The 12,205-nt window shown below is 53.0% G+C and overlaps 1 protein-coding gene across 1 annotated transcript in view; it reads right to left on the bottom strand.

The window, feature by feature from the left end:
- Positions 1-12,205, bottom strand: part of LOC100082621 (solute carrier family 12 member 9-like) — a 48,398-nt gene that overhangs the window by 22,728 nt on the left and 13,465 nt on the right. Inside the window, exons 3-7 of the mRNA XM_029068519.2 lie at positions 11,568-11,705; positions 7,130-7,429; positions 6,310-6,417; positions 5,931-6,042; positions 1,608-1,765 (exon numbers count right to left, since the gene is read on the bottom strand). Coding sequence (XP_028924352.1) covers positions 1,608-1,765; positions 5,931-6,042; positions 6,310-6,417; positions 7,130-7,429; positions 11,568-11,705 — 816 coding nt within the window. The remainder of the gene's footprint in view (positions 1-1,607; positions 1,766-5,930; positions 6,043-6,309; positions 6,418-7,129; positions 7,430-11,567; positions 11,706-12,205) is intronic.

Raw genomic sequence — 12,205 nt, 5'->3', positions numbered from 1 at the left:
TCAATAAATACAATCGAATGAATGAACGAACGGAGGGAGTGTGGGAGAGGGGGAGGCATATAACTCAGAGTCACAAGCAGCTCAAAGCCGAGGATTAGGGCAACCAAGTTTGGGGCTCTTACTCCTCTCTAAGCCCTGTTCTTTGTAATTAATTATGGTATTTGTTAAGTGCTTACTATGTGCCAGGCACTGTACTAAGCACTGGGACGGATTCAAGCAAATCGGTTTGGACACAGTCCTCATCCCCCATGGGGCTCCCAGTCTCAATCCCCATTTTCCAGGTGAGGTAACTGAATAATAATAAAATAATAATAATAATGGTATTTGTTAAGCACTTACTACCACTAGGCCATGCTGCTTCCACTAGGCCCCGCCTGACCCCGCCCTGGACTGGTTCATCCCACAGTGGGCTAAAGGACCCAAGCACAAAGCAGGGAGGTGGAGGGAGGGAAAGTATGGACGATGGGAGAACTCAGGTGTCTCTCCTCCCCTTCCCTGGGTGACTGCCCCCCGCATCCCCTACTCCTAAGGACCCCCTACATTCCCCTCCCCAATTGTGCCCTGGTCCCCAGTTCTGGATGCTTCCACGGTCCTTCTCCCTTCCCCTTCTCCTTCACCTGGCAGCCAAGAAAATAAAACTAATCCCAGAGGAAAGTCATTACGGCGGGCAGGCCGGCTGGGGGAGGGGGAGGAAAGGTGGGAGAGAGGAGGGGGCGAGCGGGGAGGGGGAGGGGGCTCCCGCCGAGAACTCATTCCCCAGGCGGCGCGGGAATAAAGAGCCGCTGCCAAGCAATTTGTCGGAGCCATTTAAGCCTGGAGGTTTCTCTCTCCCGCTCCCACTCTCAGTCCTGCGCTCTGGCCTGGTTTCTTTCTGTCTCCCCTTGGCTCTGCCTCTCTGGTTCCCTTCCCTCGGGTTCTCCAGGGTCTGTCTGTCCATCTCTCTTTCCACTAGGCCATGGTGCTTCTCTGCCTGGACATAATAATGATAATATTTGTTAAGTGCTTATTATGCGCCAGACTGTACTAAACGATGGGGTGGATACAAGCAAATTGGGTTGGTCCCTGTCTCACAAGGTGCTCCCCGTCTCCATCTCCATTTTACAGATGAGGTAACAGAGGCCCAGAGAAGTGGAGTGACTTGCCCGAGATCACACAGCAGACAAGTGGCAGAGCCAGGATTAGAACCCATGACCTTCTGACTCCCAGGCCTGGGCTTTATCCACTACACCATGTGCTCGGTTGCTTGGAGATAGCGAGCCACAGTGAGCTCCTTGTGGGCAGGGAATGTATGTTTATTGTTGTATCGCACTCTCCTAAGCGCTTAGTACAGTGCTCTGCACACAGTAAGTGCTCGATAAATACAATTGAATGAATGAGGATTATGGAGACCAGGCCTTTATAAATCTGGGGAGAAGGCCCAGGCGGTGCCCAATGTTGGCACGAATTGCTGCCTTTGTGTCCCCTCTCCAGCCGGGAAGCAGGGCTAAAAATGGTCCAAGGAAAGAGGTGAGCTTCAAATGCCCACCCAGGGAGAAGGGGTACTACCAAGGGTCAGGAGAGGGGCAGGGGGGAGTCCAGACAAAGGGGAGCCCACGGGGGACACTGACCAAAGAGGTCATCCTTGGCGATGGCATACAGAACCCGAGAGGCCCCTATGAGGTTGCTCATTGCAGCCGACAGGGTGGAGAAGAAAATGCCCAACGTGACGACAGGAGGCCAGATGTTGATGTCCCTCAGGAAGCCGTAATCCTTCTGCAGGAGGAGCCTATGGGGAGCACGGAAAAAGGGGTGAGGCAGACATCGCTACAGGCAGCGCAACGGACCGGGGGGGGTCCACCGAGAGGTGGAGGATGGGAGGGGGGAAGGGAGGTGAGATGGGGGAAGGGGGTGGAATGAGATGGGTGGGAGGGAGGGAAGTGGGAGGGATTCAAGGAGGGAGAAAGGTGGGAGGGAATGAGGTGGGAAGGAGGTGAGGTGAGAGGGAGGGAGGTGGGAGGGAGGGAAGGAGGAAGGAAGGTGGGAGGGAGGGAATGAGGTGAGAGGTAAGTGAGGTGAGAGGGAAGGAAAGAGGGAGGGAGGTGAAGTGGGAAGGAGGTAAGGAGGGAGGGAGGTCAGAAGGGTGGGAGGTGTGGAGGGAGAGAGGTGGGAGGGAAGTGAGGTGGGAGGGAATGAGATGGGAGGGAATGAGATAATAATAATGATGTATTTGTTAACCGCTTACTATGTGCAAAGCACTGTTCTAAGCGCTGGAAGGGACACAAGTGATCAGGTTGTCTCATGTGGGGCTCACGGTCTTCGTCCCCATTTTACAGATGAGGGAACTGAGGCGCAGAGAATTTAAGTGACTTGCCCAAAGTCACACAGCTGACAAGCGGCGGAGCCGGGATTAGAACCCACGACCTCTGATTCCCAACACTGCTTCCCAGAAATGGGAGGGAAGTGAGGTGAGAGGGAGGGAAGAAGGGAGGGGGTTGGGATGGAAGTGGAAGGGAGGTGAGATGGTGAGAGGGAGTTGGACGGGAGGAAAGTAAGGTGGGAGGGAGGTGAGATGGGAGGGAGGTGAGGTGGGTGGGAGGGAGCCGAGGTGGGAGGGAGGTGGGAAGGGAGGGAGAGAGGTGAGAGGGAATGAGGGAGGGAGGTGGGGAAGGAGGAAGTTAGGTAAAGAGGAAGGGAGGGAGGTGGGAAGGAAGTGAGGTGGGAGGGAGGTGAGGTGGAGAGGGAGGGAGGCAGGGAAGCAGGGAAGGGAGAAGAGGGAGAGGGAGAAAGCCGATCTAGGGCAGCCTCCCTGCTTGCGTGAGCCACTCTAGGATGGATCGGGGTCACCGGGGTCACCTAACTCTGACTTTGAAATATAGGAAAATCCCTCCCAGAGCCTAGTGTATTTGGCCAGCAGGCAAGAGGTCCCAGGGCCCAGCTGCTGAGGGGACTCTTACCCTGCCACATGACCCATAAGTGACACCAGACTCTCAACTCTCTCCGTGCAAACAGGTAACACACAAACACACCCCAAGATAATAAAACCACATAGCCAGTCCTTTATCCCTTACAGTTTTCACCCCACCACACACACATACCATTCCAAGCTGTAAGTAATAGTAATAATAATTATTATGGTATTTGTTAAGCTCTTACTATGTGCCAGGCACTGTACTAAACTCTAGGGTAGATGCGAGCAAATCGGGTTGGACGCAATCCCTGACCCACATGGGGCTCCCACTCTCAATCCCCATTTTACAGATGAGGTAACTGAGACACAAAGAAGTGACGTCAGTCATTGTATTTATTGAGCACTTATAGTGTGCAGAGCACTGTACTAAGCTCTTGGAAGACCATAACATAACAGAGTGGATAGATATATTTCCTGCCCACAATGAGATTACAGTCTAAAGGGGGAGACAGACATTCATATAAAGAAATTAAGAGGTCCTCAGCCAAGTGTGTAATCGACACAGAGGAGAGGATGGATTGACTTGCACAAGGTGACACAGCAGACAAGTGGCGGAGCTGAGATTAGAACCCGTGACCTTCTGAATCCCTGGCCCATGCTCTATCCACTACACCAAGCTGCTTCCCCCAGATGTGGAGGTCATTCCTGCTGCTTCCCCTTCTCCCCTTCAAAGTCCTACTGAGAGCTCATCTCCTCCAGGAGACCTTCCCAGACTGAGCCCCCCTTTTCCTCTGCTCCTCCTCCCCTCCCCATTACCCCTACTCCCTCTCTCTGCTCCAACCAACCCCCCCGCCCCACAGCATTTGTGTATATTTGTACACATTTATTATTCTCTTTATTTTATTAATGATGTGTATATATCTATAATTCTATTTATCTATTTTGATGCTATTGATGCCTGTCTACTTGTTTTGCTTTGTTGTCTGTCGTCCCCCCTTCTAGATTGTAAACCCACTGTTGGGTAGGGATTGTGTCTATCTGTTGCCGAACTGTACTTTCCAAGCACTGAGTAGAGTGCTCTGCACACAGTAAGCGCTCAATAAATACAATTGAATGAATGAATGAACAAAAACGCTCAGCCCAGGCCTCTCCACTCCTCAAGAACCTCCAGTGGTTGCCCATCCACCTCCGCAGCAAATAGAAACTCCTTACCATCAGCTTTAAAGCACTCAATCAGCTCACCCTCTCTGCTGACCTTACCTACCGATCTCCTACTACAGCCCAGCCCGCACACTCTGCTTCTCTAGCGCCAAATTACTCACTGTGCCCCGATCTCATCTATCTCACCGCCGACCCCTTTCCTATCCCTTCCCCCTCACCTGAAACTCCCTCCCTCTCCACCAGAATGCGACTTTCCCCATCTTCAAAGCATTATTAAGTCACATCTCCTCCCAGAGGCCTTCCCCGGTTAAACCCTCTTTAGCCGGGCTCCTTTTCCCTTCTGCGTCGCCTATGAACTTGGCTCCGTGACCTTTGGGCATTTGATAGTTGCCCCACCCGTAACACCACAGCATTTATGAACCTATCTTGAAATTTCACCTTATAAATTGCTTATTTATATTAATGTCTGTCTCCTCCTCTAGACTGTAAACTCATTACGGGCTGAGAACGTGTCTGCTAATTCTGTCGCACAGTACTCTTCCAAGTGCTTAGTATAGTATTGTATAGTGCTATGTACATAGTAAGTGCCCAGGAAGTGCCACTGATCGATTCATTAGACACACCAGAGGAGCTTCAGTCCCAGCGAACCTCAAAGAAGATGAAGAAGGAGGAGGAAGAGGGGGAGGAGGAGGAGAGAAAGGAGGAGGAGGAGGGTGGAGTCAAGAGTTTAATTTGCTTGTCTGGCCTGTCAACCCTGTTAATCTGATCCCACAGGAGCAACGAGAAGGCTTCACTCCCGGTGACAAACGAGGAGGGGCGGTGGCGGTGAAGGAGGCTGCCCTGGCCGCTGTCAGGGTGAATAATGGTGGCGCATTAAGATATTAGGCCCTGACAACAACGCTCCCTCTCCCCCGCCTCTAGAGCCAGCCTGAGAAGGAGGGGGAAAGGCAATCCCTGGGGGGGGGGGGAAATGAAATTATGGGGGAAGGGGGAGAAAGAGGAAACAGGCCTAGGAACGGAAGCAGAGAAAGGGCCAGGGTTGACAGTCCCCTCACCCCTGCTACCAGAGAGGTGACCACAGAAGTGACCGGGATGGGATGAATGGAGAGGGGAGGGAGGGAGGCGATGGGTAGGGGGGTGGTTGCCAGCTACATTGGCCTCAGCAATCTCCCCAGTTCTGGCTCCAAAGTCCCTGTGATAATCAGTTTCAAGGTGGGCAGGAAGCCAGCGGGCCCCTGGGCTCCAGCTACCTATGTCTTATCAGAAAGAAATGGAAACGACATTGATGGGCAATTAGCAGGGCTAAGCCCTGGATGCATAGAAGGTTGCTTGATCTGGGGGCCGGGGAGTGGAGGAGGTGGAGGGGGAATGATCGCGGATTCCCACCAAATCCTGTTTCCAACCCCTCACCGTACGCAGCACGGGGAAACCTGCTCTTTTCTCCCTCTCGAATCAAGAGTGCTCTCTGACAACAAAGCCAAGTGGATTTACAAGTGTGTGTCTGTATAACGTGCCCATTTATACCCACAGACACGCACGCCGATACATACACAGACACCGGAACAGAAAGACAGTCAGCCAGCCCCAGTGGCCCCAAGCCAGTTTACAGGGCATTAGGGGTGGTAGGGTAGGAAGTTTCTGCTTCTTAGATCTGATGGAGTTGTATCTACCCCAGTGTTCAGAACAGTGCTTAGTACACAGTAAGCGCTTAGCAAATACCCTATTGATTTTTTAAAAAAGGCCCTGGGTCATCTTCCCTTGGGGTTTATCCGTCTCAGGTCTTGGGCCTAAGAAGAGACCACCAGCCCAGTCTGCCCGAACCAGGGAATTAAGTTAGGCCCGAAGAGAAGGGTGGGTGCGGAGTGAAGGGGGAGGTACACACCTGTCACAGGTGCAACTGGCCAGCAGAAGAAGTAGGCTGTAAGTGAGGAAGGTGAGGAAGACCGCTGTGAGCGTCCCCCGGGGGATGGAGACGCTAGGGTTCTTCAACTCTCCTGGAAGGAAGATGGAAGACGGAGTCATTCGTCGATTCTTACAATCGTATTTATTGAGGACTTACTGTGTGCAGGGCACTGTACTAAGTGCTTGGGCGAGGACAGTATAACAATAAACGGACGCATTCTGTGTCTGGGCCAGTGGGGAGGGGCACCGAGAGGGGCAGAGGGGAGAGGGGAGATGCCAGAGACGAGAGGAGTCAGAGGACCGTTTCCGGCCGTGCCCGACCCCACAGCCCTTCTGGGGAAGACTCGTCCCGGTCTTACCTGACATGTTGGCCCCGGCCATGATCCCCGTGCAGCCGTTGAAGAGGATGGCGAACACGGAGCTGAAGCTCATAGTGAGGCCCGTGGTGTAGTCCGGGCCGTAAGCGGCTGTCAGGAGCAGGGAGAAATAAGGACTGTCTCATCTCGTCTCACCCCTCACCCTGCCCACCCTCCCACCCTCCAGCCGAGAAAGAGAGGGGTTTGGGGTGAAGAGCAAGGAGGTTCAAGAAGGATCCGAGATGTCTGTTCTGCCCTCCACTGGTAATAATAACAGTAATAATGATTGTGGCATTCATCATTATTATTATTATTATTAATAATAACAATAAAAGCAATGGTATTTGTTGGTCACTCATTATGTGCCATGCACTGTATTAAGCACTGGGGTGCATAAAGCAAACCACATGAGTTCACAGTCTCCACCCCCATTTTACAGATGAGGTAACTGAGCACAGAGAAGTGACGCGACTTGCCCAAGGTCACACAGCAGACAAGTGGCAGATCCGGGATTAGAACCCCGACCGGCTGACTCCCGGGCCAGTGCTCTATCCACTACGCCATGCTGCTTATTATGATGAGCCCAAGCACCGTGCTAAGCACTTGGATGGAGAGGAGATAACTGGTTGGAGTTCTCCCAGTCCCGCCACCCTCCGGTGAACAGAGCAGGCCGGGGCATGGAGAGGAAGGGCACGACGGCTGAAAGACAGAAGGGTAGACACTCCTCCCTCTCCCTTCCTCCCTGTTGCTCCCTCAGCTAAGCCTCCCAACTCTTCCCTTCCTCTCTCCCGGGCTTTCACCTTGTCCCGGCCGGGTAACTCACGATATAGGTTACCCCATAGGGTAACAAGCTTGAAACCGGTGAAGGATCCGTTGATCGCCAGGGTACCATTGCCTTCGGGCACGGAGAGGTGCACGACGGCGGGTCCGCGGGCAAAGAAGCTGATCAGGACGGCGCCCAGGGCCCCCACCACCACGAGGAAGATAAGAAGCGTGGCCCGGGCGTAGATTTGGGCTCCCAGCAGGCACACCAGCAGGCAGAATAGCAGCAGCACAGAACCATACAGCAGCTCATACCAGTAGCTGCGGATCAAGACGTGCACCCCGGTGCCCGGGCCGTCCCCTGTAAGAGACAGTGAGGTGTGGGCACTTTAGAAGGGCACCCATCCTCCCTCTTCCTCCCACGACGTCCCAGAGCATCTCTTTCTTCCCCTCCTCCCATTTGCTCTCTAGGAAGTAGACGATATGGACCCCGCCATCCCCAAGCCCCAATCCCTTGAGCCTCCCCGCCTCCTCCCTCTCCCGCTTCCCCATCCCACAGTGCTTGGTAGTTCTCCCGGTCCAGCCACCCTCCGGTGAATAGAGCAGGCTGGGGAATGGAGAGGACGGGCACACCCCTCCATGGCTTCCTCTCCAGCTCTCCCCACCATCTGAAAGGTTGAAAGACAGACAGGACAGGCAGCAGAGGGGGTTTGGACATGTCTACTGCTGACCTGACCCATCGGTGACTTTGAATAGAGAAGCAGCGTGGCTTAGTGGCAAGAGCCCGGGCTTGGGAGTCAAAGGTCGTGGGTTCTAATCCTGACTCTGCCATTTATCAGATGTGTGGGTTTGGGCAAGTCATTTCTCTGTGCCTCAGTTACCTCGGCTACAAAACGGGGATTACGACCGTGAACCCCACGTGGGACAACCTGATTACCTCGTATCTACTCCAGTGCTTAGAATAGTGCTTGGCCCATAGTAAGCGCTTAACAAATACCGTCATTATTCTTATTATTGTTATTTAAGGATCTCCCCCACGACTGAGAGGAATGTCTCAAGAATCCAAAGGATTGCCTCAGGGGCCCTGAAAATCCCAGTCAGCCCTTCTACATCTCTCAAACCCGTCACAGCCAATGGACCCTAAAATGAGTAAATTCTAGGATGGGCCAGTTCTGGAAGAGACGGGGTCTAGAATGTGCCGCAAGGACTCTCAAATAATAATAATGGCACTCAGTAAGCGCTTAATAGGTGCCAGGCACTGTACTAAGCGCTGGGGGAGTCACAAGATAATCAGGTTGGACAGAGCCCCTGTCCCACATCAATCAGGTGTTTAGTACAGTGCTCTGCATACAGTAAGTGCACAATAAATCACATTGTATGAATGGTGGCTATTGAGAGCTTACTATGTGTAGAGCACTGTACTAAGCGCTTGGGAAAGTATAGACCCCGGGCTTGGGAGTCAGAGGTCGTAGGTTCTAATCCTGGGCTCTGCCACTTGTCAGCTGTGTTACTTTGGGTGGGTCACTTCACTTCTCTCTGCCTCAGTTACCTCATCTGTAAAATAGGGATTAAGATTGTGAGTCCCACATGGGACAACCTGATTACCTTTCATTCATTTATTCATTCAATCGTACTTATTGAGTGCTTACTGTATGCAGAGCACTGTACTAAGCACTTGGAAAGTACCCCAGTGCTTAGAACAGTGCTTGGCACATATTAAGCGCTTAACAAATACCATCATTAACATCCAGTGCTTAGATCAATGCTTGGCATATAGTAAGCGCTTCACAAATACCATAATTTTTGTATTTTTTTACAATGCAGAATTAGTGGATCTGTTCCCTGGCCATGACGAGCATACACATGGGCCTCACAGTCTAAGTAGGAGGGAGTAGCGTTTAATCTCCATTTTACACAGGGCACAGAGAAGCGAAGTGACTTGCCCAAGATCATACAGCTGACACGTGGCAGAGCCGAGATTAGAACCCAAGTCCCCTGACTTTTAGGCCGTGATCTATCCACTAGGCTACGCTGCTTCTGTTCTGGAGAGCCAGTTCCTACTGAGTGGTGAGGGTGGAGTTGGGCTTGGGCCGAGGGAAGGCGGCCACCAGATCGAAGCCCTCCCGCCCAGTGGTTCTTGTGGTTCTTCCTCCCCAGCATCCAGCTCTTCTGAAGGTGACACTGCCGGTTGCTACGGCAACCGCTCCGATGTCACCCACGGGAGACAGTGACATCAAGTGGGGAGCGCGCCCTAGGTGCCGGGGAGACTGGCGTCATCTGGGAGACAGTCTCAGGGACCAAATCCAAAACCCCTCCTGGGGAGAGAGAGAAGGAGCCTCCCCGGCGGGCTTGCGGGTTTGGGTGAACAGCAGGGAAATAATAATAATAATGGAATTTGTGACGTGCTTACCGTGTCCCAGGGACTATGCTAAGTGCTGGGGTAGATACAAGATAATTGGGTTGGACACAGTCCCTGTCCCACACGGAGCAGCGTGGCTCAGTGGAAAGAGCACGGGCTTTGGAGTCAGAGGTCATGAGTTTGAATCCCAGGTCTGCCACTTGTCAGCTGTGTGACTGTGGGCAAGTCACTTGACTTCTCTGGGCCTCAGTCACCTCATCTGTAAAATGGGGATTAAGACTGTGAGCCCCATGTGGGACAACCTGATTCCCCTATGTCTACCCCAGCGCTTAGAACAGTGCTCTGCACATAGTAAGCGCTTAACAAATACCAACATTATTATTATTATCTTAATCCCCATTTTACAGAAGAGGGAACCGAGGCCCAGAGAAGTGAAGTGACTTGCCCAAAGTCACACACAGCAGACCAAGATACAAGCAAATCGGGATGGATACAGTCCCTGTCCCAAAATGGGGCTCACGGGTCTCAATGCCCATTTTAGAGATGAGGGAACTGAGGCACAGAGGAGTTAAGTGAGTTGCCCAAGTTCGCCCAGCAGACAAGTGGCAGAGGCTGGATTAGAACCCACGATCTTCTGCCTCCCAGGCCCGTGCTCTATCCACTAGGCCATGCTGCCTCTCTGTAAAGGCCACGGAGTCGGGGGGTTCTCCGGGGAGTCTGAGGCCTTGTCGACCGAGCAGACCTGAGTCCTTGGACCATGGGAAAGGAGCCAAACCATGCAACCTCAGCTGTGGCCGCGGTTCTGAAACAAGACGGATGGCCTTCCAGCTCAGATCTGACAGCACCCGGGCGGCTCCTGGCCTATCCCCTCCTCCCCGGCTCCCCCAAGGGCCGCCGGGCCCCGTGCCAGGAAATCCTTTGCGTCCCCACCCCCGTCCCACGCTCCTCTAAGCTGAGGTTGCTCCTTGGTGTAATATATAATGTAAAATTATATCTGTAATTTTATTTATTTGCACTGATGCCTGTTTACTGGTATTGATGTCTGTCTCCCCTCCGGCCCCCTGCCCAGACTGTGAGCTCGTTGTGGGCAGGGGTTGTCTCTCTTTATTGCTGTATGGTACTTTCCCAAGCGCTTAGTACAGTGCTCCGCACACAGCAAACGCTCAATAAATACAACTGATGGAATGAATGAATGAATGAATGCTCCTCGGCCCTGCGGGCCCTGGTCTTTTCCAACTCCCATTAATAATAGTAATAATTTAATAATTTCGGTATTTGTTAAGCACTATGTGCTGAGCACTCTTCTAAGCGCTGGGGTAGATACAGGGGTATCAGGCTGTCCCACCTGAGGCTTACAGTCTTAATCCCCATTTTACAGATGAGGAAACTGAGGCACCCAGAAGTAAAGTGACTTGTCCAAGGTCACACAGTTGACAAGTGGTGGAGCCGGGATTAGAACCCACAACCTGTGACTCCTAAGGCCGTGCTCTTTCCACTGAGCCACACCGCTTCTCTACTGCTGTCTCCCTTGGAGGACAGAGAGGGGACTCGGCCGAAGGCAGGAGGGCTTTGGGTGAGAAGTGTAAGTGTTCAATAATAATAATAATAATAGTAATGATGGTGATGGTATTTGTTAAGCGGCGAGCACTGTTCTGAGCGCTGGGGTAGATACAAGGTAATGAGGTTGTCCCACGTGGGGCTCACAGTCTTCATCCCCATTTTACAGATGAGGTAACTGAGGCACAGAGAAGTGAAGTGACTTGTCCAAGGTCACACAGCAGGAGGAGAAGCAGGTGCGGAGACAGAGACAGGGCCACTGAGAGACATGAAGGCCAAGACAGAGAGAGAGAGAGCTCCGGAGGGGGAATCGGAGAGGCCAGAATAAGCCAGAAGCGGCCAGTCTATCTCCCACCGACCCCCCCCCCCCCGTATCTTCCTCTACCTCCCCGGCTCTACCTCCCACCCCCTTCCCCTCTTTCCCTCCCTCTCTCCCCTCCCCTGCAGCCGCACTTTTCAAGTCCTTCGAAGCTGAACTATTTTCCGAGCCATTTCACCGGACGGCAGAGAAAGGGTTGGGCCGCGGGGAGCCGAGGAGGGTCGAGGTGGAGACGGGGTGGCGGGGTGTGGGGAGGGGGCTCACCTGGGGGCCTTCCGAACACATCCACGATGGCTTCCACCAGCCCCAGCACGTACAGAGCGCAGCCGCCCCCGTTGGCCAAGAAGAAGAACAGCCCGACACTGGCCCCGAACTCAGGGCCCAGGGCCCGGCTAATCATGTCTGGGGAAGAGTCAGGAAGCGGTGCTCTCCGGCCAAGCCGGGTTCTTTCTCCCTCTCTCCCCTGCCCTCCCCGTAACCGAATCCAGGGCAGGATAATAATAATGTGATGGTATTCATTAAGACTGTAAGCCCGTCAGTGGGCAGGGACTGTCTCTATCTGTTGGCCGTTTGTACATTCCAAGCACTCAGTACAGTGCTCTGCACCTAATAAGCGCTCAATAAATGCTATTGAATGAATCAAGATTTTATGTGTGCACAGAGCTGTTCTAAGCACTGGGCAGGCACAAGGTAATTAGGTTATCCTATGAGGGGCTCATAGTCTTCATCCCCATTTTGCGGATGGAGGAACTGAGGCACAGAGAAGTGAAGTAACTTGCCCGAGGTCACGCAGCAGACAAGCGGCAAAGCCGGGATTAGAACCCACGTCCTTTGACTCCCAAGCCTGTGCTTTTGCCATTAGGTCATGCTGCTTTCACTGGGCCATCCTGCTTCTCCGGGGC

Source organism: Ornithorhynchus anatinus, chromosome 1 (genome assembly GCF_004115215.2).
Source record: "Ornithorhynchus anatinus isolate Pmale09 chromosome 1, mOrnAna1.pri.v4, whole genome shotgun sequence".
In the NCBI taxonomy this organism is placed as follows: Eukaryota; Metazoa; Chordata; class Mammalia; order Monotremata; family Ornithorhynchidae; genus Ornithorhynchus; species Ornithorhynchus anatinus.
Note: the sequence above shows the minus strand (reverse complement) of the source record. Positions and strands in the feature narration are given on the sequence as shown.